Source organism: Electrona antarctica, assembly GCF_951216825.1.
Source record: "Electrona antarctica genome assembly, chromosome: 3".
Lineage (NCBI taxonomy): Eukaryota > Metazoa > Chordata > Actinopteri > Myctophiformes > Myctophidae > Electrona > Electrona antarctica.
The window spans coordinates 48,219,455-48,245,926 of record NC_136808.1 but is presented as its reverse complement, the minus strand read 5'-3'; the positions used below and the strand labels follow the sequence as shown (position 1 = coordinate 48,245,926).

At 42.9% G+C, this 26,472-nt stretch overlaps 1 protein-coding gene across 2 annotated transcripts in view; it reads right to left on the bottom strand.

Annotated features, from left to right (window-relative positions):
* Nucleotides 1-25,730, bottom strand: part of itga11a (integrin, alpha 11a) — an 83,739-nt gene extending 58,009 nt beyond the window's left edge. Inside the window, exons 1-2 of one of the 2 annotated variants that reach the window (XM_079497772.1) lie at nt 25,543-25,730; nt 11,446-11,560 (exon numbers count right to left, since the gene is read on the bottom strand). In XM_079497772.1, the coding sequence (XP_079353898.1) occupies nt 11,446-11,560; nt 25,543-25,591 (164 nt within the window). In that variant the 5' untranslated portion in view covers nt 25,592-25,730. The remainder of the gene's footprint in view (nt 1-11,445; nt 11,561-25,542) is intronic. The other variant, XM_079497771.1, reaches the window with a different exon arrangement.
* Nucleotides 25,731-26,472: the final 742 nt, after the last annotated feature.

Genomic DNA, 26,472 nt, shown 5'->3' with positions numbered 1-26,472 from the left:
CTCACACAGTTACTGCTGTTTCAGAGCCTCGTTCAACATCTTAGTTGATGCTGGTACAAACGATTTTTTAAATCTGATGTACTTCCACTTTGGTGGATCCGCAGGTCAAACCCACCAGGGGTGGGAAAAAGCACTCACAGGTGTTACTTACTGTATACAATATGGCTCCGAGACATGGACACTTTCAAAGAAACTAGAGAAACGGTTGGATGGCACTTACACCCGCCTTTAATGAGAGTGCAAAATCTGTCTTGGAAGAGCCATCCATCAACTAATCTAATATACGGCAACCTTTCCCATGTTTCTTCACGAGTCCGATCCAGAAGAACACAGTTTGCCGGCCACTGCTACAGAGCCGACAATGAGGTTATATCTTCCCTTCTTCTCTGGAGTCCTGCCTCAAAGCAGACCAGAGGTAGAAAACTGTCGTTCCCTGATGTCATCGCTAGTTACACAGGCATCAGTAAGCAGGAACCGGGGATGGCAATGAAGGACCGGGAAGTCTGGCGTGATATTGTGAAATCCACGATCTCGACCGCGGTCGAAAAATGATAATGACGGATCTCCCCAGCTAACATATAGCCTATGCCTTAAAACATATACTTGCCCTCTAAAAATAAAACTTGAAATTAAAAACCACCTGGCTTACATATATATATATATATATATATATATATATATATATATATATATATATATATATATATATATATATATACACACACGTGAAGATGTCTGAGGAGAGACTCACCAAAAAGATCTTTAATTGGGATCTTAGAGGCGGTCACCCCTGGACAAATGAACTGAGAAGTTTATTTTATTCAAATGATTTGTTTTTTATTTTTCAAAATAGATTACAATGTAATGTTAAACAAATTAGAAATACAATGTTCTCCAGATACAAAGAAAACTGGTGTAGGGACCTATGGTACAAACCTACTATACTATACTATATAAAGGACATATACACTGTAGAACCTTATGTGAAGTATAATTTAAACAAAAGACAACGATCTCTCTGTGCTCAAATAAGGTCAGGAACATTACCATTAGCACTGGAGACTGGCAGGTTTAATGCCACCCCTGAAGATGAGAGATATTGTCTGTTCTGTGATCTAGATGAAATTGAAAACGAAGTTCACTTTTTGTTTTACTGCTCTAAATACGATGACATGAGGGATATTCTGGTTAATAAGATGTCTTCTATATGTGGGGATGTCCTAGATTGAAATGACTATGTAAATATGGAGATATGTTTTGCCAAAGGGACTTTCGTTGTAGCAGATTTTATCTGTCAAGCTTGGGAAAGAAGACAGAGTACTCTGTATACATCTGAGGTGTAATATAATGAATTATGTAATGTAAACATGCTGTAAATGCATAAATTATGTAATGTAAAACATGCTGTAATTGCAACTGTGAAATGGTGTCTTATAAACCCATGAGTGTTGGGCACAAGGTGTGCATGACACGAAAATAAATAAACAATCATCAATCAATCATCATATATATATTTTATTATTATTATTATTAATTTTTTTTTATTATTATTATTATTATCTTAGAAATAGTTCTTCACTGCTGTTTGGCAAAAAAAACTACGGCACGGTTAAACCAGAACTGCAATATTTGGCGGAATAAATAATAATAAGAAGAAGAACATACAATAAGGGACCATAGGCCCTTCAGGCTTGGTCCCTTAATAATATAATAATGGGTCACTTTTATATACAGTAGCACTTTTCCAAGTAGCCAAAGTCGCTTTACATAGCCTACAGGAAAGGAAGGAACAAACTTTGTTATAAGTAGAATAACATGGATGAAATGTTATGGTGGTTTGGGGAGACATTTTAACTGGACACAGAGGTCACCTACGGTATAATGTCATGGTGGGTTGGGGAGACATTTTAACTGGACACAGAGGTCACCTATAATGTTATGGCGGGTTAGGGAGACATTTTAACTGGACACAGAGGTCACCTATAATGTTATGGCGGGTTGGGGAGACATTTTATCTGGACACAGAGGTCATCTATAATGTCATGGCGGGTTGGGGAGACATTTTAACTGGACACAGAGGTCACCTACGGTATAATGTCATGGTGGGTTGGGGAGACATTTTAACTGGACACAGAGGTCACCTATAATGTTATGGCGGGTTGGGGAGACATTTTAACTGGACACAGAGGTCATCTATAATGTTATGGCGGGTTGGGGAGACATTCTAACTGGACACAGAGGTCACCTATAATGTCATGGTGGGTTGGGGAGACATTTTAACTGGACACAGAGGTCACCTATAATGTCATGGTGGGTTGGGGAGACATTTTAACTGGACACAGAGGTCACCTATAATGTCATGGCAGGTTAGGGAGACATTTTAACTGGACACAGAGGTCACCTATAATGTCATGGCGGGTTGGGGAGACATTTTAACTGGACACAGAGGTCATCTATAATGTCATGGTGGGTTAACTGGACACAGAGGTCACCTATAATGTCATGGCGGGTTAACTGGACACAGAGGTCACCTATAATGTTATGGTGGGTTGGGGAGACATTTTAACTGGACACAGAGGTCATCTATAATGTTATGGTGGGTTGGGGAGACATTTTATCTGGACACAGAGGTCATCTATAATGTCATGGCGGGTTATCTGGACACAGAGGTCACCTATAATGTTATGGTGGGTTGGGGAGACATTTTAACTGGACACAGAGGTCATCTATAATGTTATGGTGGGTTGGGGAGACATTTTAACTGGACACAGAGGTCACCTATAATGTTATGGCGGGTTGGGGAGACATTTTATCTGGACACAGAGGTCATCTATAATGTCATGGCGGGTTAGGGAGACATTTTAACTGGACACAGAGGTCACCTATAATGTCATGGCGGGTTGGGGAGACATTTTATCTGGACACAGAGGTCACATATAATGTTATGGCGAGTTGGGGAGACATCCTGACTGGTCACATAGGTCACCTATAATGTCATGGCGGGTTATCTGGACACAGAGGTCACCTATAATGTCATGGCGGGTTGGGGAGACATTTTATCTGGACACAGAGGTCACCTATAATGTCATGGCGGGTTATCTGGACACAGAGGTCACCTATAATGTCATGGCGGGTTGGGGAGACATTTTATCTGGACACAGAGGTCACCTATAATGTCATGGCGGGTTATCTGGACACAGAGGTCACCTATAATGTCATGGCGGGTTGGGGAGACATTTTATCTGGACACAGAGGTCATCTATAATGTCATGGAGGGTTGGGGAGACATTTTATCTGGACACAGAGGTCACCTATAATGTCATGGCGGGTTGGGGAGACATTTTATCTGGACACAGAGGTCATCTATAATGTCATGGCGGGTTGGGGAGACATTTTATCTGGACACAGAGGTCACCAATAATGTCATGGCGGGTTGGGGAGACATTTTATCTGGACACAGAGGTCACCTATAATGTCATGGCGGGTTGGGGAGACATTTTATCTGGACACAGAGGTCACCTATAATGTCATGGCGGGTTATCTGGACACAGAGGTCACCTATAATGTTATGGCGGGTTGGGGAGACATTTTATCTGGACACAGAGGCCACCTATAATGTTATGGTGGGTTGGGGAGACATCCTGACTGGTCACAGAGGTCATCTAGGAATAGAAGTATGTGTTTTCATCTCAGTGAAAAGCAGAAGGACGGCAAGAAGAGGCGTGTACAAAGGAACATCTGTCTCAGTTGTCCACGCGGCTATATATCCCTTAGAGGATATCTACACACTTGACACCACATTATAACTAAACTCCACAACCTCCCAGACTTTCTGGGTCAACCTCAGACACCTCAGTTTTCAAAACACATCGAATTATTACTCCCTGTGTTCCATGAGGTAATCTAAGACTTGGTAGAGTTTAAACATTAAATGGGGTGTGCAGTCGTGCATGATACTACTATGATACAACCGCCTGTTTTAAAAGTAATAGATAGAAGTATACTGCATTACTTCATGCAGGACACCTTTGTCATCTGTGACATCAACAACTGACTGCAGTGATATTGATGAATTGAATGAATTGAATTGATATTATTTATGGGTGTCAAAAAAAAAAAAAAAATTGCGATTCTCATTATGAACGATTCAAAATTGATGGAAGGAGTTTGGAGACGAGTTTATTTGGAGACGAAAGCTCCTCCAAAAAGCACAAAGTTAGAACTAAAGGAAAGAGCAGCATATTTAAGGTCAGCGGTTTGTTGGAAGAGAGACCTTTTTTTTTTTTTTGGGAGCATGCAGCGCATGGTTGAGCGTTAGTCCGACCGTTGTTCCCGCATGTCGGACTAACGCTCCGTCAACACCATGTCGGACTAACGCTCCGTCAACACCATGTCGGACTAACGCTCCGTCAACACCATGTCGGACTGACGCTCCGTCAACACCATGTCGGACTAACGCTCCGTCAACACCATGTCGGACTAACGCTCCGTCAACACCATGTCAGACTAACGCTCCGTCAACACCATGTCGGACTAACGCTCCGTCAACACCATGTCGGACTAACGCTCCGTCAACACCATGTCGGACTAACGCTCCGTCAACACCATGTCGGACTAATGCTCCGTCAACACCAGAGTCGAAGCCAAGGAGAGAAGCTGTTAAAACAGTAACAGTAATCTATGAGTGACTCAAATGTAAACAAGCTGTGATGGATGTGATCCTCAAAGAGCCACACATTCAACTCTCTCACACACACTCTGGGAATCATTTCCACCTCACATAGCCATATTATATACCAGCAGTATCACTTCAGTTACTGCTGTGCAGTCTAGTGGCACCAGGAGATGCTGGAGCTAAGGTTCACCTCAGGACACTGATCGATGCGATGAGGAGGGGGGGGGGGGGGGTGGTTTAGGGGTAGAGTGGCCGGATGGGAACCGCAAGGTTCCCAGTTCAAACCCGGGCTCCCCCAGAGTTAGTGTCGAAGTGTCCTTGAGCAAGACTCTGAACCCCTAATTGCTCCCGGTGTGCTGGTTGATGCCTTGCATGGTTTCCTCTGCCATGCAAGGCACGGTATGAATGTGTGTGTGAATGGGTGAATGTAATGCACAATCTATGTAAAGCGCCTTGGATAAAGACGCCATTTACCATGAGATGAATGAATGAATGAATGAATTAATTAATTAATTAATTAATTAATTAATTAATTAATTAATTAATTAATGAATTAATTGGAGCCATTGTTGCCTGTCTGTCACTCTGGCCGTCTGCCCTCCCTGAGTGAGAACGTCCTGGAATTTTCAGCTCAACAGAAGCTGTTCAAACTATTATGTTCCACAACTCATTAAGGGTCTGATTGTGTTCCAGAACTTATTCAGGGTCATTAAGAGATGCTAGTTATGTCATTGGGCATTGACGGGCGGCAGAGATGGTGGTGATGATGACGTTGTGAGCAATGTAATGCCCGGACGGACAGTTATTACTTCCATGGTTACACCAGAGAATACATCGTTTTGTCCCAGGCAGGCATTAATGCGGTAATGTTTTCCACATTTGGTCAGAGGAGATGTGTATACCGTGAAACCACATCCCCAAGTCCCAAAAAAAGAGCCTCTGTCCACTCACTCCTGCTTCAATAACACACTCGCTCCTTACATTTCATAGAGTGACAGGTTAGCAGGTTAAATGTTGCTGCTGTTTGAAGGTTATCCTGTTAACTAAATACATTATTTTCGAGGAAGCAATCTGATTGGTTGAAACATCTTTCTAGCCATGCTTAAACCACAATAATGGCACGACTAATCAAAACAAAGAATTCAGCCGTGCTTTTCTCTGAGACTCGGTGGATATGCTAGCTAGTTTCTTGGGACATTTGTGGCCGTAGTGGCTACATCTGTCATTGAAGAATTATTAATTTTTCAGCGATTAGTTTTAAGGGTAACTGTTGTATAATTGCATTGTCATTAATGCACTTCTGCTCTGTCTTTGGGAACCGCAGGCATGCATTAATGACCATAAAGAACACCCTCTCGTGTAATATTGCTTAAATAAATTAGCGAGTAAGGTCTCAAACTCGCACTGTGAACAAAAAAAGAGACAAAAACAATTTGTACTTAGGTAAAAGTATCAATACTGCAATGTAGAAATACTCTGTTACAAGTACAAGTCCGGAATTCTAAATTGACTTGACTGAAGTACAAAAGTATTGGTATGTAAAAGATGGAGTGCCGTGACCATTTCCCAATGTCAGAAAGACATGTCAAATAAATTGGTAACTGGCCCACAGTCTCACACTTTCTTACTCGGATTTCGGGAGGTGTAGTTCCAGACTCTATATAGCATTCAGAAGGTGTAGTTCCAGACTCTATAGCATTCAGGAGGTGTAGTTCCAGACTCTATATAGCATTCAGAAGGTGTAGTTCCAGACTCTATAGCATTCAGGAGGTGTAGTTCCAGACTCTATATAGCATTCAGAACTTTCAGAAGGTGTAGTTCCAGACTCTATATAGCATTCAGAACTTTCAGAAGGTGTAGTTCCAGACTCTATAGCATTCAGGAGGTGTAGTTCGAGACTCTATATAGCATTCAGGAGGTGTAGTTCGAGACTCTATATAGCATTCAGGAGGTGTAGTTCCAGACTCTATATAGCATTCAGGAGGTGTAGTTCCAGACTCTAACAGGAGATGTAGTTCCAGACTCTATATAGCATTCAGAAGGTGTAGTTCCAGACTCTATAGCATTCAGGAGGTGTAGTTCCAGACTCTATATAGCATTCAGGAGGTGTAGTTCCAGACTCTAACAGGAGATGTAGTTCCAGACTCTATATAGCATTCAGAAGGTGTAGTTCCAGACTCTATAGCATTCAGGAGGTGTAGTTCCAGACTCTATATAACATTCAGGAGGTGTAGTTCCAGACTCTATACAGCATTAGAAGATTGTGGAATAGTTGTCTGGCTACGCGAGACTATACAGTATAGGTGACCCTGCAGCATCTCACTGTAATAATAATAATATTACGGTCAAGCAACTGTTTTAAATTAAACTCTACGGGCAACGACTTGGCCAGACAACTACAGTCAGAACATTTATTTAGTTTGGAGACGAAAGCTCCTCCAAAAAGCACAAAGTTAGAACTAAAGGAAAGAGCAGCATATTTAAGGTCAGCGGTTTGTTGGAAGAGAGACTTCACTTCACACAATCCTTCCTATTGCTTTCTCTGTGTTGGAGAACAGATTTCACTTCACACAATCCTTCCTTTCTCTGTGATGGAGAACAGATTTCAATCACTTCACACAATCCTTCCTATTGCTTTCTCTGTGTTGGAGAACAGACTCCACTTCACACAATCCTTCCTATACTGCTTTCTCTGTGGACTGAGCTTAGGGAGGTCAAAGGTCACATCCCAGCTGAGCAGACCTAAAGGTAGTCAGTAGAAAAACAAACAGAGGCTAGAAGATGGAAAGAAGAAGGAGGCCGTAACACAGTCATGGAATTCACATACACGCACGCACGCACACGCGCACGCACACACACACACACACACACACACACACACACACACACACAGTCATGGAATTCAACTCCGGGTTTCCCGTCAGGAATTACATGGAAGCTTGTTGCCACTGGGGGAGAGGGGGATGGGGGGGGGGGGGGGGGGGGGGTTGAGGCTCCCCAAACATCTGACCTGGCACGACGGTTTAGAACTGTTTAGAGGCAGTGGTGGAAGAAGTACCGGTAGTCACATTTTGCACATTTTGTACTTAAGTGAAAGTATTAATTCTGCAATGTAGAAATACTCTGTTACGAGTAAAAGTCCAGCATTCAAAATGTACTTAAATGACAGTACAAAAGTATTGCTATCAAACATTTACTTAAGGTAACAAAAGTAGAAAGTACTCTTATGCAGAATGTCTCCTTCTCCTTCTCCAGAATGTCTCCACAAGTTTTCTAATGTAAAAAGCAGATCTACAAGCTCACATTGCGACTGTGAGGTTGTAGAGGTGCTATATGGTGGAAATGGCCTGAAGTGGTTATTCTGGGTAATGTATGTTTTGTCATAATAAAGTAACTATAGTATGCAGTGGTCCGAGATGTAGTGGAGAAGAAGTACTTAGTTACTTTCCAAAAATAACGGTAGTGGGTCGCACACTCCAAGACTTCAGTTCAAAATATTTATTGCATTTTTGAACAGGGACAAACGTTTGGGCTATCCAGCCTTCATTAGTGATCATACTGATGAAGGCTGGATAGCCCAAACATTAATATATCGGGAGCGATGCGACGAAAAAGCACAATTCACATCCGACCATCGGATGGATGATGATCACCACGCACAGCGGTGTCGTTTCAGAGATAACAGCCACAGAAGATTCTACTTTTAAACCATTCAGACCGTACGACGTGTGGGAACGTCATAACTAATCCAACCGACAGGTTGCTAGGATGTGTATTGTCATTGATATCAAACGAGAGAAAAATATTCTGAAATGTTTTTCTTTCTTTTTTTTTAGTTGGCCTCCAAGGCCACCATACTCCTTGCTCTTCGTACTTGCGCGGTACCGTTCACTTCCCTGTTTACAGCTGCAGAAAGAATCCCTCGTATCTCCTAATCTATGGAGCTCTCCGTGGTTTTGACCAGATGGACATTTCTGACTTCTGACATGCCTCTCGTTCAAAATATGAACGCGAGGGATCATCGAGCGACTTTGTCATAACGATAGCAAGGTATGCAAGCAAAAATATGTCTCCCGATTTTGGTCCGGAACGGAAGGGGGGGGGGGCTTTACAGAGTGAAAGCGGCCATATCTTCCCGGCACCCCGAGCTTCTATTTTGAAAGAAGCTCGGGGAGATTTTCAGCGAGACAGTGTTTCACATCGATAAAGTGGGCCTACATTAGATCCAACAGTTGGATTTTAAATGACGGAATATTCCGCCAAAGGCAGCCAATTGGTAAATGGCACGCAGTGTGTTTGAGATGGAACGCTCGTTTTTTTTAAATCGCCATTTCCCGACATATTTATTTCATAGGGTTGTCTTTTATAACATGAAACGGCTTAAATACAAATAAAATATTGTTTTTGAGAGACTTTGAAAGAAGTCTTTGTTGGAGGTTTGCAGCTCTCTCTCTCTCTCTCAACCCTCACAGTTACAGTGCTGTAAAGTAACTAAGGACATTTACTTATTTTTTAGGTATTTCTACTTTAGTAAAAGGAGTATTTATAATTGTCAGTACTTTTACTTATATATTGAAATTTTATTTCCTTTAGAGGACAGCCCCTTGAGATGTATCATCTCACTCCTCACTCCACTACATGTCAGAGGCAAGTTCTGTACTTTTACTCCACTACAATTATTTCAAAACTTATTTGTAGATTTTGATTATTATTATTACAAAACATAGGCCTACATTATCAATCAGAGCCATACGTCTCTGTGGGCACCATGGTGTACCCAGTGGTACATAGTGGGCCATCATAATGATCATACGTCTGTGGGCAAACACAGTCAATAAGAGTTATAATTTAAATTCCCCTAAAAGCTCACTGGAATGGCCAGTACACAAGGATAAGTGATCTAAATACAATAATGAATAAAGTTTCGACACACCAAAATTAGATTACAATTAGAAGGAAAGAACATAAAGTGATTTTGGGACAATGACGTGAATGGTAATTATCATGTTTTGTGTATTCTCAAAATATGTTTTTAGCATTCGGCAAATATGAAAATAGTTTCCGGACAATTTAGAAATTTTCAAGGAATGCAGATTGTTCTTTTGACCATCAAGTTTCAACGAAAGCATATTTAAGGTCAGCGGTTTGTTGGAAGAGAGACTTCACTTCACGCAATCCTTCCTATTGCTTTCTCTGTGTTGGAGAACAGATTTTGCGCACGCACGCACGCACGCACGCACGCACGCACGCACGCACGCACGCACGCACGCACGCACGCACGCACGCACGCACGCACGCACGCACGCACGCACGCACGCACGCACGCACGCACGCACGCACGCACGCACGCACGCACGCACGCACGCACGCACGCACGCACGCACGCACGCACGCACGCACGCACGCACGCACGCACGCACGCACGCACGCACGCACGCACGCACGCACGCACGCACGCACGCACGCACGCACGCACGCACGCACGCACGCACGCACACACACACACACACACACACACACACACACACACACACACACACACACACACACACACACACACACACACACACACACACACACACACACACACACACACACACAGCTGGAGGCGGGCATTGCTCCAGAACAGTTGCTTGGCCAACAGACATAAAGTGTCAGATGCCAGAAATGAATTTCACCACGCCAATAACAGAGTGTAGAAAGAGCCTGGATCGGCCTGTGGCCGCGGCTTAGCGGTCCAGGCACCTTGGCTGGTAATCCAGTATGACAGTGTGTTGTGGGTTCGAGTCCCGATCCGGACGAACTTTGCTGCGTGTCTCCCCCCCCCCCCCCCCCCCCATATCTCTCTTCCCGTGTCCTAGCTACCTACTGTGATCTAAGACAAAAAAGCCGAAAAATATCTTTTAAAAAAAGCAGTCTGGATCTGCACAGTGAGAGAATATGATCAATGGAAAGTATCTCCACCTCCAGGGGGGTAGAAAAGTATTCACATTTCTTACTCAAGTAAAAAGTATTAATACTGCAATGTAGAAACACTCCTTTACAAGCTAGTGCGAGTCCGGAATTCAAAATTGACTTATGGATTATGAAAGTATCTGTTTGAAAGAAAATTTACTTTTATCATTGTCCACTTTTTTTATATAATTGTCCTGTAATGTATCTCAAATGTCATGTTTTTGTATGTACTGTATCCATACCAGGAAGATGGCGACATGCAGTGGTTCAGCGGTAGAGTGGCCGGGTGGGTTTGAGCTCAAAGTCACAACTAGAAATACTATAAGAAATACTTTGATTACAGTGGTTTTCAACCAGTGGTCCGGGGAACACCAGTGGTCCTTGAGGGGATTCCAGGTGGTCCCCAGCTGAATGATGGAGAGTTGGTAACCATGTGAACAATCATAGATTTTAACTTAACTACCTCTTGTGAGCATAACATCAAACCATATTATGGACCTGTGAGGTTTCATTTCATGCTTTCAATAGTTACATTATTAGTAAACATCTGCATTACTTCATTTGGAATGAGAATGTAGAATAAGTGTTAATTATTTTGATCAACGTTTGCCTGTTTAATATCTCTCCTAATGGTACATCAATACAGCATGGAATTGTGGACAAAATCTATTCTAAGTCTTGGATCTGAGAGGATAAATCTCATAAAAAATTGTGGTCTGCGGCTCAAATCCCGAATAAATAATGGACCTTGATATAAAAAGGGTTGAAAACCAAAGTTAGAAAGTAAAATAATAATAAAAAAAAAGGTGACGTACCATTTGTCTCCCCCGGCAGCCACGTGTTGTTGAACAGTGTATCCAAACTGGGCCTGTTTGGGACCTTTGATGATTCGATGGTTCTTTGTGTCGATGTTAAAACATTCATGGAATCCTGTCGAAAAAAAATGACAGATGCAAGTCATCAGAAATGAGATGTAAAAAGACAAACATCAAGATGACAGATGCAAGTCATCAGAAATGAGATGTAAAAAGACAAACAGCAAGATGACAGATGCAAGTCATCAGAAATGAGATGTAAAAAGACAAACATCAAGATGACAGATGCAAGTCATCAAGTCATCAGAAATGAGATGTAAAAAGACAAACAGCAAGATGACAGATGCAAGTCATCAGAAATTAGATGTAAAAAGACAAACATCAAGATGACAGATGCAAGTCATCAGAAATGAGATGTAACCGAAGCTTCTGAAACACAGACAGTGTCAACTGAAGCTTCTGAAATCCAGACAGTGTCCTTATAATAAAGTCCAGTGGAAAGATTTAAGTTGTCATTAAATTGCTACCGGCCAAAAATTCGCACAAATACGAGAAATAGGTTTTGTTGATTGGAAAAGCACCATAAAACACGACAGGAAAGAGGCATGCGCTCCAGTTAGATTTTCCTTCGTTTAACTCAAAAGTTTCTCTAATGACTTGGCTGGCAAAGAGAAATCATGTTGTTTTTTGTTCTAGAATCTAACTAGATCAAAACACTGTGTATTTTTACAAGACCGAAATACTTGGTCTGAGCATGAAGTACTACGCAGAGAACCAGAATACTTGGTCTGAGTAACTAAGTACTACACAGAGAACCAGAATACTTGTGATAATCTAACAATTTCTGATTGGCTGCTCTGTTCTAAACTCTGTTGTCATTGTGGAGCAGCAGGCCTGTCTGTCTGCCTTGATTGACACATGTCTCTGTCAGCCTTGATTGACACATGTCTGTCAGCCTTGATTGACACATGCCTCTGTCAGCCTTGATTGACAATGTCTGTCAGCCTTGATTGACACATGTCTCTGTCAGCCTTGATTGACACATGTCTCTGTCAGCCTTGATTGACATGTCTCTGTCAGCCTTGATTGACACATGGTTCCATCAGCCTTGATTGACACATGGCTCCATCAGCCTTGATTGACACATGTCTCCGTCAGCCTTGATTGACACATGTCTCTGTCAGCCTTGATTGACACATGTCTCTGTCAGCCTTGATTGACACATGGCTCCGTCAGCCTTGATTGACATGGCAGTGTATACACCCAGTGTCGTCAACTAAAACTATGGCAAAAAGAAGGTTCGTCGAATACCTTTTTTTTCAATGAAGAAAACTAAATAAAAACTAAGCTATGATGACTAAAACTAAGACTAAATATACTGACAGATTTTGTTAACAGATACAAAAACTATAGACTAACATGTCAGGGAGGGACTAGTGGAGAAGAGATCCAGTAGAACTAAAATACATTTTAGTCATTTTATGTTTGGTTGCATGCTGAAAATAAAAGATCTGCAAGCTCGCAGATCTGCTATATTCAGTATGCAATATGACTAAAACAAAATGGACTTTTATTCAAAAGACGATATATGACTAAAAGATTGCCATCCAAAACAACAGATTAAGGTTTATACCACTGGCCTAAGTGGTTCCCAAACTTTTTCATGTCAAGGACCCCCAAAATGACACTCATTAGCCTGTGGACCCCCGTTTGAAAAATATATGCCAGGGACAGATTTGTATGGCTCTAGCAGTGATTTTCAACCATTTTCATTTCAATGGCCCCCGGTTTCCATGTGAATGCAGCATAAGTAATGTAGATGTTTAACAATAATTTAATCTTGAGAGCATAAAATGAAACCAAATGGTTTCATTTTGGGTCCATTTGGTTTCATTTTATGCTCTCAAGAGTTAAAGATCTACTGTATAAGGGTCCATTTGTTTTCCAAAACTCTCCATCATTTAGCTGGGGACCACATGGAGCCCCCTCAAGGACCCCCGGCGGTCTCCGGACCACCGGTTGGAAGCTGCTGATACAGCTAAACGGTTTAATTCATGCGGAGGAACAGTGAGTCACAGTAATCATTGTAATATCATCTAAGATTAGAGCATGTGGGAAGCATATTAATTCACATGAGGCGAGTGTAATCTGACATGCAAGAGGCAAGAAACTGAATCCTGCTCCATGAACCGATCAAGGAAAGAATTAAGGGCCTGCCTGCATTTTGGATTACACTCATTCATTGGATCATTCTATCCCCCGTATACGTCGCATGCTCTGCACGATCTGACCAGATGGAGAAAGCATTTGCCACTTGAGTTTCTGCTTTCAGCAGAGAGAGAAAAGGCCTGGATTTAACCCTTTCTTGTTGTCAACCCAATTGTTTCCCAAAATGTCTCAACATCGGTGATAACAATGTGAGGAGCTGTCATTCAATCACTGTGGATTTTTGACAGCTCATTTTGATGTACAGAATATCTCTGCTGTCGGGAGGAAACCTCATAACTCCAAAATGTTCATTTTTCAGGAAATGAAAAATATACATTTTTTCAGGAAATGAAGAAAACAAAGCAATACAGGCTCATCAAAGTTGGTGCTATAACTTTATATATTGTCAATTACTTCCATGAGAGGGGGAGAGGCGGTGGATTTGGCTGCTTTAGCAGACGTTTGAGGGTCCAATGGAGTTAAGGTTTTTTCCAAAGCACTTTTTACTACTTACCATTAGTTCAATATTTAACAACACACAGACGTAAAGGAGTTATGAGACAGCAACATCTTTTGAATGAGTTTATTTGTTGACAAAAGTGTCAATATATTTGAGTCATCATGGATTCTTTTTATTTTGCGTAGCTTCCGTCAGTGAAAAAAAGCGTTAAATAAAGCTGTGTTAATTTTTTCAGAATATTTTGATTTAGTCTTAGTCTTTTGAGTAACACACCATGTAGTCTTAGTCCTATTTTAGTCTTCTGAAAAACATTGGTCTTTTGGTATTTTAGTCTTAGTCAACAAAATTAACACTGCATGCAACTTTTTTTCCGTCAGTTTTAGTCGACAAAAGAACCCTCTCTTATATCCATACACTGGGTTTAATTCTCCACCACCATGCAGTCACTCCTCTCTCTCTCTCTCTCTCTCTCTCTCTCTCTCTCTCTCTCTCTCTCTCTCTCTCTCTCTCTCTCTCTCTCTCTCTCTCTCTCTCTCTCTCTCTCTCTCTCTCTCTCTCTCTCTCTCTCTCTCTCTCTCTCTCTCTCTCTCTCTCTCCCCCTCCCTCCCCCCCTCTCTCCCTCTCTCTCTCTCCTCTCTCTCTCTCTCGGGTCAAGTCCAGTCCTGAGGAAGTTCAGCTCAGAGTAAAGTAAACAACAAGGTGAAGGAATGATCAACAACGTTTAAAAGCAGACATAACACTTTATTTCACTCCTTCACTGTGGCAGTGTTGTTGTGTTGAAGTGTCTTAATGACGACTATTTATTTCACTGTGTTGTTGTCCTATATATACAGTATGTGTTGAAGTGTCTTAATGAGGACTATTCATTTCACTGTGTTGTTGTCCTATATATACAGTATGTGTTGAAGTGTCTTAATGAGGACTATTCATTTCACTGTGTTGTTGTCCTATATATACAGTATGTGTTGAAGTGTCTTAATGAGGACTATTCATTTCACTGTGTTGTTGTCCTATATATACAGTATGTGTTGAAGTGTCTTAATGAGGACTATTCATTTCACTGTGGCAGACATACGTGTTGTTGTCTGCACGCACCACAACATTGGCCTCCCATGTGTAGCAGTGTCGAAAAATGTCCGTCGACTACCTTTATTCACCAGTGAAAACTAAATAAAAAACTAAACTAAATATATCGACAATTTTGCTCTGGAGTTTGTACGTCAGGTATTTTATTGTCTCCACTCTCCACCAGGCCGAAGGCATGGGGAGAGTATGTTTTGCACTCCTTACGTCTGTCTGTGTGTCCGTCCGTCCGTCTGTGTAAAGCTAATCTCTGGCACCGTTGGCCCGGTCGATGCCACACTCTGCACTGCAACTGTGAAACTGTGCACGCATATTTCCACTAGGCTGAAGACATGCCACTTGACATTTTTTCAAAAACGCTCCTATGCTGGTGGAGACCTGTGCCCAGAGGGGCACTTTTTCTAGTTACTTTTACTTTCGGTACTTTAAAGATGGGGTGTCATAGTTTTGTACTTTTTCTGTGTCTACGGAGTTAACATTACTCTAATAGACCCCCAGGTGTCTACGGAGTTAACATTACTCTAATAGACCCCCAGGTGTCTATGGAGTTAACATTACTCTAATAGACCCCCAGGTGTCTATGGAGTTAACATTACTCTAATAGACCCCCAGGTGTCTACGGAGTTAACATTACTCTAATAGACCCCCAGGTGTCTATGGAGTTAACATTACTCTAATAGACCCCCAGGTGTCTACGGAGTTAACATTACTCTAATAGACCCCCAGGTGTCTATGGAGTTAACATTACTCTAATAGACCCCCAGGTGTCTATGGAGTTAACATTACTCTAATAGACCCCCAGGTGTCTACGGAGTTAACATTACTCTAATAGACCCCCAGGTGTCTATGGAGTTAACATTACTCTAATAGACCCCCAGGTGTCTATGGAGTTAACATTACTCTAATAGACCCCCAGGTGTCTATGGAGTTAACATTACTCTAATAGACCCCCAGGTGTCTACGGAGTTAACATTACTCTAATAGACCCCCAGGTGTCTACGAAGTTAACATTACTCTAATAGACCCCCAGGTGTCTATGGAGTTAACATTACTCTAATAGACCCCCAGGTGTCTATGGAGTTAACATTACTCTAATAGACCCCCAGGTGTGGTTATAATATTTTGCCAAATAGCCCGTGCAAAACGAATGCTTGGAATGGATTCAGAATCATGAAAATCCCGTAGTTTGACAAGTCACATGCTACATAAAGCATAATGGAATGTAGAAAATGTAGCTAGGTGATAGTAGACACCTTCATGAACACACTTGTGAAGAAAGCTATAGTGGTAAGCATTTATTTTGCCGATTTGCCACAACTTTCGCTAACCTTCCCTAACTAAGAAGGCAAAGCTCTCTGTCAATCTTCGTTCCTACTCCTGAAGTGTGGGTCATCATGACCCAAAGAATAAGGTTGCAGATACAGTAGATACAAGCGACATATTGAGTTTTCCCAGACGGGTGCAGACAGTTAGAGTATCATATTACACCCCTAATATAATGTACTATATGATTCCTGGCTGTGTTTGTGTACCATCACATTGTTGGTAAATGGTAAATGGTGCATTTATATAGCGCCTTTATCCAAGGCGCTTTACAGAGATTGTGCATTACATTCACCCATTCACACACATTCATACACCGATGGCAGTCGGAAACCATGCAAGGCACCAACTAGCACATCGGGAGCAATTAGGGGTTCAGTGTCTTGCTCAAGGACACTTTGACAGTAACTCTGGGGGAGCCCGGGTTTGAACTGGCAACCTTGCGGTTACCATCCAGGCACTCTACCCCTGAACCACCGCCGCCCCTAGTACAGTGTGTCACGGCGTAGAAGCTACAACAGCTGTATTTATTTAAGACAAACTTCCTTAACAACAAGTACAAGTGGACCACATTCCTTCCTGAACTCACAGATATGCAGCGTCTGGGAGGAGTGTTAATGATGGCGCACGGCACCCGGATGGGCACACTATAGAATTCACTTCACTCACTATCACTCAGTCAAAATGACACTTTACCAGTGTCGATTTCGCCCGACTAAAACTATGACAAAATGAATGATCGTCGACTACCTTTTTTCATTGAGGAAAACACTAAATAGAAACTAAGCTATGAACACTAAAACTAGGACTAAATGTATTGACAAGTTCGATAAACACCTAGACAAACATGATAGGGAGGAACTAGTGGAGAAGAGATCCAGTAGAACTAAAAGACAAGTCAATTTATGTTTGGCTGCGCTCGGATCTGAAAATAGCAGATCTGCAAGCTCACAATGCTTGGCATTGTGACGTTGGGAGCTTGTAGATCTGCTATTTTCAGCATGCAACCAAGTGTAAAATCTGCCATTAAGACGCCATCAAGGCACCGCCAAAATATTGTTTTGTCGACAACATCAACTGTAGATTTAGTCGACTAAAACTAAAACATTTTAGATGACTAAAATATGACTAAAACAAAATACCTTTTTACTCAAAAGACTAAAACTATCACTAAAACTAAGTCAAAATCAACAGTGCACTTTTAATGTACAAGTGTGAAGTTTACCACACTGAAAAGAGCAACGAAACCATTACAATTAAGCAATTAAGCATTACAATTTACAGTGATTATTGATTATTGGCAGGACAGCATTGCAGCAGGAACCAGGCTTTAGCAGAGTTCCATAATATACGTGGTTCTCAAACACGTTCGTGTCAAGGACCCCTAAATGTCGTGGACCACCATCTGAAAATGTTTTGTGCGCACAGAAGAGGTGATTTGTGTAAACAAAACAAAAAAAACAAAAACACTCTAATACAACATTGTAGCTGTGCTATTTGTGAATGGCCTTTAGGAAATGGAGAAAGCTGTACAAATGATTGTGATGCTGTATTAACAACACATTTTGCTGGTGACCTCCTGGAACCCAGCCAAGGACCCCAGGGAGGTCCCCGGACCCCACTTTGAGAACCATTGCCGTAAGCACCACTGAAGTGCCTGAAGTGTCTGAAGTACACATTAAGTAAAAGTAATCAATACTGCAATGTCGAAACACAATTACAAGTACAAGTCCGTATTTCTAAATATTGGTATCAAAATGTATAGGCTATACTTAAAGTACCAAAAGTAGAAAGAACTCATTATGTACAATGTCCCATTTCACAAGTTGTATATGAAAACATTTGTATAAATTCCATTTGCAAACTTTCTGCTTTTGGTAAACTAAATAATGTTGTACTTTTACTCAAGTAAAGTTTTAATTCTGGAACAGAGTATTTCTACAATGCAGTATTGATAGCCTATACTTTTACTTAGGCAAAAAAAAATTCACTGACTAACAAACAACACACACAAACACAGTCAATTTGTTCTACTTCATGAAAACGCTCCATTCATTCATTCATGCAACAATCGTCTACCGTTCCTCTAAATATTGACACATTCTCCACTCTGCTCATTTCCTGTTGCATGAATAGTGCTCGTGTGCTCAAGCCTCCTTTCATCCCACACGGCCAGATCTTATCCTGAAAGGCCTCGCTTATCTGGAAACATAACGTTTATTTTTTAAACAGATCGTTATGGCAGAGATGCACTCTTGATAAACATAAATTGTACAAATAAAATGTGTTCTGGGGCTGACAGTATCTACGTAGCTGCATGATTCTTGCTCAAACGGGAATCTCGATTTTCGTCCACAAGAACTCACTACTCATGCATAGAAGGAAGCATGAGGACAGTCCGTTACTCTCCCCAGGTTGGCAGAGGGAGTGTATATCTTCCCTTCTTCTCTGGAGTCCTGGGGCTGTATTTTGCGTGTCTTAAGTACCATGTCTTATTACTTAACTTAAGACCTGGAGGCGTGGTCAATGCTTTTTGGCCACTCAGAATAGCCAAATGGCATTGATCACGCCTCCAGGTCTTAAGTTAAGTAATAAGACCTGGTACTTAAGATACGCAAAATACAGCCCCTGGAGTCCTGCCTCAAAGCAGACCAGAGGTAGAAATCTGTCATTCCCTAATGTCATCGCTATAGGGACACATGCATCAGTAAGCAGGAACTGGGGATGGCAATGAAGGACCGGAAAGTCTGGCGTGGCATTGTGAAATCCATGATCTCGACCGCGGACAAAAAATGATGATGATGATTGCGCCCAGGATTACTTTAGATAATTGACACTGGTGGAAAAAAATGGGTTGCAAAAATCGTGGGATCAAAAAAAAGAAAAAAAAGAACAGCTGTGCTGGTGTCTGACTGACCAAGAAAAAGAAAGGCAGGCACAGGGGAAGAAAAGAAAACATGGCATGAGAATGGAGGGAATCCACTTTCCATTTCAAGCTCCTAAACGTGCAGAGCCATTTAACACTCCCAGTATAATATCAGCAGCTTTGTGAAGCCGGGTCGGAACCTTGTTGCCGGGTTTTCTGTGTACCGGACCGGCCGACCATCACGCCCAGATAAACAAACCTCTAGAGATTCTTCTAGAACAACAGATGAAACTCTGTGATTTTTATTGGATCAGCATTAGATGGCGCTACACTCCAAGATGCATGGTGGCAGCACTTTCTATGTTACAATTTACAACACCTCAAACACACACGTAAACATGCACGGTCGCACGCACGTGCGTATACATTTACATGCATGCGCACACATGCACCCTGGCATTCTGAATATATTACTAATTTCTCCTTTGATCCATTCATAGATATGATAAATGAGTAAATCAATATATGTTAGGTATAGGATAAAAAAAAGTAAACCGGAAGTTGCGTCATCACTCCAAAATGGCGGAGGCGCTGGGCGCTGGTTGTTGTTATGGCACTACATGGGAGTTTCGTCTCTTGTTCTATCTAGAGTCTCTTTGCTCAAGGCTGCCGGGCCGCTGCCACGCACGTTAACCCACTCACTGCTGCCCCCATCTGGCCAGGTGCCACACACGTTAACCCACTCACGTCTGCCCCCATCTGGCCAGGTGCCACGCACGTTAGCCCACTCACGTCTGCCCCCATCTGGCCAGGTGCCACGCACGTTAGCCCACTCACGTCTGCCCCCATCTGGCCAGGTGCCACGCACGTTAGCCCACTCACGTCTGCCCCCATCTGGCCAGGTGCCACGCACGTTAGCCCACTCACGTCTGCCCCCATCTGGCCAGGTGCCACGCACGTTAGCCCACTCACGTCTGCCCCCATCTGGCCAGGTGCCACGCACGTTAGCCCACTCACGTCTGCCCCCATCTGGCCAGGTGCCACGCACGTTAGCCCACTCACGTCTGCCCCCATCTGGCCAGGTGCCACGCACGTTAGCCCACTCACTGCTGCCCCCATCTGGCCAGGTGCCACGCACGTTAGTCCACTCACTGCTGCCCCCATCTGGCCAGGTGCCACGCACGTTAGCCCACTCACGTCTGCCCCCATCTGGCCAGGTGCCACGCACGTTAGCCCACTCACGTCTGCCCCCATCTGGCCAGGTGCCACGCACGTTAGTCCACTCACGTCTGCCCCCATCTGGCCAGGTGCCACGCACGTTAGCCCACTCACTGCTGCCCCCATCTGGCCAGGTGCCACGCACGTTAGTCCACTCACTGCTGCCCCCATCTGGCCAGGTGCCACGCACGTTAGTCCACTCACTGCTGCCCCCATCTGGCCAGGTGCCACGCACGTTAGTCCACTCACCGCTGCCCCCATCTGGCCAGCCAAAAACCATCACGCTTCTGCTACGCAAAACACTACAATTTACAATGTAGGCATTTATCAGACGCTCTTAATCCAGAGCGATTTACAGTAAGCAAGAACAACACAAGGTAATGTAACAAAAGGTAATGCATCAAATACACATAAATAGTCATCTAGGGTCATAAGCAAGCTAAGAACCTAACATCATCAGTCTAACAGTAGAATACATTGAAACTATAAACACTACACTATAGGAAGACCTGGCGTCAGTCAGTCTACATAACATGAAGACCTGGCATCAGTCAGTCTACATAACATGAAGACCTGGTGTCAGTCAGTCTACATAACATGAAGACCTGGCGTCAGTCAGTCTACATAACATGAAGACCTGGCATCAGTCTACATAACATGAAGACCTGGCATCAGTCTACATAACATGAAGACCTGGCGTCAGTCAGTCTACATAACATGAAGACCTGGCATCAGTCAGTCTACATAACATGAAGACCTGGAGTCAGTCAGTCTACATAACATGAAGACCTGGCGTCAGTCTACATAACATGAAGACCTGGCGTCAGTCAGTCTACATAACATGAAGACCTGGCGTCAGTCAGTCTACATAACATGAAGACCTGGCATCAGTCAGTCTACATAACATGAAGACATGGCGTCAGTCAGTCTACATAACATGAATACCTGGCGTCAGTCAGTCTACATAACATGAAGACATGGCGTCAGTCAGTCTACATAACATGAAGACCTGGCATCAGTCTAGATAACATGAAGACCTGGCATCAGTCTACATAACATGAAGACCTGGCGGCAGTCGGTCTACATAACATGAAGACCTGGCGTCAGTCAGTCTACATAACATGAAGACCTGGCATCAGTCAGTCTACATAACATGAAGACCTGGCGGCAGTCAGTCTACATAACATGAAGACCTGGCATCAGTCTACATAACATGAAGACCTGGCATCAGTCTACATAACATGAAGACCTGGCATCAGTCAGTCTACATAACATGAAGACCTGGCGTCAGTCTACATAACATGAAGACCTGGCGTCAGTCAGTCTACATAACATGAAGACCTGGCGTCAGTCAGTCTACATAACATGAAGACCTGGCGTCAGTCTACATAACATGAAGACCTGGCGTCAGTCTACATAACATGAAGACCTGGCGTCAGTCTACATAACATGAATACCTGGCATCAGTCAGTCTACATAACATGAAGACCTGGCGTCAGTCTACATAACATGAAGACCTGGCATCAGTCTACATAACATGAAGACCTGGCGTCAGTCTACATAACATGAAGACCTGGCATCAGTCTACATAACATGAAGACCTGGCGTCAGTCTACATAACATGAAGACCTGGCGTCAGTCTACATAACATGAAGACCTGGCGTCAGTCAGTCTACATAACATGAAGACCTGGCGTCAGTCTACATAACATGCTAAATTACATCTTTAGCCTTTGCATACGCCTGTAGCAAGGTCGTCGAGGCTAGGGCAAGTGCTACGGAGTCTGAAGAGGTGAGTTTTCAGACTATACGGCGGAATGTCTCCTGTCAGAAAAAAAGATGCATGTCTCTAATATTCCATCAATCCAGTTCCCGTTAAAACAGTTTTCTCTGGAAAGATACTTCATAACGGGCAATAAACCTTTGGCCGTTTTGATACATTATGACATTATGACTCCAGTGCCTGAGGCCAAGATAAACCATTTGAATGTATAACAGCCAACTGAACTGGGCAAGCTACTGTAAGCTCGGTGTTGGTGTACAGATGTGCCGTTTGAGAGAACTTCACATTTCCAGCCATTGGCAACTCAGTAGATTGTCAGAAACCAAACAGTTCAGTAGATCGTCAGTGAGAAAGGAGGACATTTGCCCAAGATGTTATAAGTTAATTCTATTCAGATTCCCTGAATAGATAGAGTTCCTCTGATGGACTCTTCTTTTCAGTAGCAAAGCAGTAGAATTAGCATTAGGATAATCAGTGAATGAATCCTTTGGGAAAAGAGTTGGAATGTATGTACAGTACAGCCAACTGAACTGGACACTGCTACTGTAAGCTATGTGTACGGTACAGCCAACTGAATTAGACTCTGCTACTGCAAGCTAAATATTGACACAACCAAATTAACCTCTAAAGAGTTATAACTATTGAAAGAAAATACAAATAAAATATAAAATAATTTGATTTTTTTTTGTCAAATAACTATCATAAGATTTTAATCGACTAAATCTACAGTTGATGTTGTCGGCCAAACAAATGGCGACGGGATGTCTAATTTATATGCTTGGTTTCACGCTGAAAGCGGTTGAAGATGGATCTATCTATCTATCTATCTATCTATCTATCTATCTATATTATCTATCTATCTATCTATCTCTCTATCTAGTGGGTTTCCACTATACTTCTCTTTCCTCAGACTATTGTCTGCATTTATTTTAGTGAAAAAGAAATGTAGTGTCTTTTAGTGTCATTTCTTCCACTCTGCGCGGCTTCATGTCCAAAGGAATCTCTGCTTTCAACACAGTCAAAGTAAATATTTACAAAAGATTCCCATGCCTCCACCAGTATTTCTTTAGATATTCTTATTTACAAAATTGATAGACGTTTGGGTTTTAAATCAATGATTCAAATTACTCCTAAAGGCCCAATATGACAGTCAATATGATTGACTGTCAAGGCAAACACAATATGAAAGACTATAGTATCGTTGGTGTCAGCATGTTATGACCACAACTTGTATATGTGTGGTTACTGGTTACATAATATTGTAAATTACAATATATTAAGTTACACATATTAACACCTGGCTGTTATGGAGATGTCTGCCATATACTGTAGGTGGCATTGTCCCAATTTGATACATTTTCATCAGTGTGCTTGCAGGATGCAACCGCCACACTGTAGTCATTGTCTGACTTAATTCCATATAAACTTTTCAGTGACATCATGTGGGACAATACATCATCATCATGCTGTACATTAGCGAGCTACTGTAAGTGTGCTCGGCGCAACCACAACACTTGTTTTGTGTGATCCATAGAATAGAAGGCCAATGTACGGACACCAATCATACATATAAAAGAAAATATGACTTTGCGCGCACGCACGCACGCACACACGCACGCACGCACGCACGCACGCACGCACGCACACAGAGAGAGACCCTTTGCGGCGGTCTGGGCTTGTTGCTGCATGCATGGTATTGTGATTTCACCGGTAATTGAGCCCAGTTCTGGACGCTCACCAACACCTCTCCTGCAGTCCTCTCCAGTGAAACTGGAAAGAATTCTGACCACTTGATTGTGAAAAGATATACCGTAGCCTCGGCTTTCATGTGAAATAATTCTACACGTCTGTTTCCAATGAGAGGCAGAGACTAGAGCACCTCAGCAGAGACTAGAGCACCTCAGCAGAGAGGCAGAGACTAGAGCACCTCAGCAGAGACTAGAGCACCTCAGCAGAGAGGCAGAGACTAGATCACCTCAGCAGACCTGAGCAGAGACTAGAGCACCTCAGCAGAGACTAGAGCACCTCAGCAGAGAGGCAGACTAGAGCACCTCAGCAGAGACTAGAGCACCTCAGCAGAGACTAGAGCACCTCAGCAGAGAGGCAGAGACTAGAGCACCTCAGCAGAGACTAGAGCACCTCAGCAGAGAGGCAGAGACTAGAGCACCTCAGCAGAGACTAGAGCACCTCAGCAGAGACTAGAGCACCTCTGCAGAGAGGCAGAGACTAGAGCACCTCAGCAGAGACTAGAGCACCTCAGCAGAGACTAGAGCACCTCAGCAGAGACTAGAGCACCTCAGCAGAGAGGCAGAGACTAGAGCACCTCAGCAGAGACTAGAGCACCTCAGCAGAGAGGCAGAGACTAGAGCACCTCAGCAGAGACTAGAGAACCTCAGCAGACTAGAGCACCTCAGCAGAGACTAGAGCACCTCAGCAGAGGCAGAGACTAGAGCACCTCAGCAGAGACTAGAGCACCTCAGCAGAGACTAGAGCACCTCAGCAGACCTGAGCAGAAGACAACATCACCTTGTGGTGGACATGTCATTCTGCCCACAGACGTATACACAACGAGTGGACGATAATATTACCAGAAACCCATAAAAGTGCTAACCCTGAATCACCATAAGAGGTCTGTAACTCTGAGAGTGTACACATGGAACCAAATGGACCCGTACGGGTCTATTTGGTTCCATTCGTACACTCTCAGAGTCAAGGGGGTCCTTGCAAATAAAACATTTGAGAACCACTAGTAGTTGGACTCTCCTAATGTGCCACATAGTGTCCTATTAAATCAGTGTCATACATATGTTGGAGACTTGACATTCAGTAATTGGGTGTTCTGATCAGAATATGAACATTATAATAAATAAAATAAAATAAAAATCTAGAATTTGCCACAGACAAGACCAAGTCTTTGCCATGGACATACGGTACACATTTGGACATGTTGATGAGCCCTGCAACACATCCCTGTGGCTCTCCAGTATTAATTAAGTATTCATTTCAGGATGGCTAAAACGAGCACTTATCGTGCAATTTTAACACTGCCAAAGTATTCAGACTAATGCAGAGATGTGTTCATTTACACACACACACACACACACACACACACGCACGCACGCACACGCACACACACACACACAGTTCTTTAACTCACCCAGCATCTGGCCACAGATCCAGAGCAGTAGGCTACAGTAGTACTCCATTAGGTTGTGTGTGTGTGTGTGTGTGTGTGTGTGTGTGTGTGTGTATACACTTATGTGCACGTGTTGCTGTGTGTATATGCGTGTGCGTGCGTGCGTGTGTGCGTGCGTGCGTGCGTGTGTATATGCGTGTGCGTGCGTGCGTGCGTGCGTGCGTGCAGTGGTGGGCTGTGAGGCAGAGAGACCTCAGCAGCCTCTCTCTCTCTTTCTCTCTTTATCTCTCTCTCTCTCTCTCTCTCTCTCTCTCTGAACTGCACACTGGTAGAGATCCGCTCTGATTGCCTCCCTCTCTCAGTGGAGAGCCTTTTATATGTGTCTGGGGGAAGTGGGCGGGACTCTGTGGCTGTGGGAGGGGCCTATACTCACTCGAACCTGGTTCAACTCAGGCTGAGATGTGGAAGAGGTTGGCTCAGGGCCAGGGGTGGAAAAACTATGGCTACTTCATTTATTTATTTTACTTTTTAACTTTTATTGCTTTTTGAGGGCCCCTCCTAATGCCCAGCTTTGTATGTTTGTGTGAATTTAGCGATGATTTGATTGGCTGAGCAAAGTAGGCTATATATTGAGGATAAAAGGTGATGATGTCATGATGATGTATGATGATAAGAGCACCACTCACTTCACACAGGTGTGATTTGAAGTAATAAGTATACTGCGATAGAGAAATGTTACAATTAGATGCAAAATTATCATGATTATGCAGAACTTCTCATTTTAAAGTTTTCAAATCTAGCCTGTCTCTTTAGCTTGTAGATCGGCTATTTTAAAATGGCTGAAATGTATATAGGGCTGTTTTAATGTACTCAGTGTGGTAAAGCTAGTTTTGTAATAATAATACAAATCTACAAAGTAAGTTTGTATTATTGTAGTGGAGTAAAAGTCTG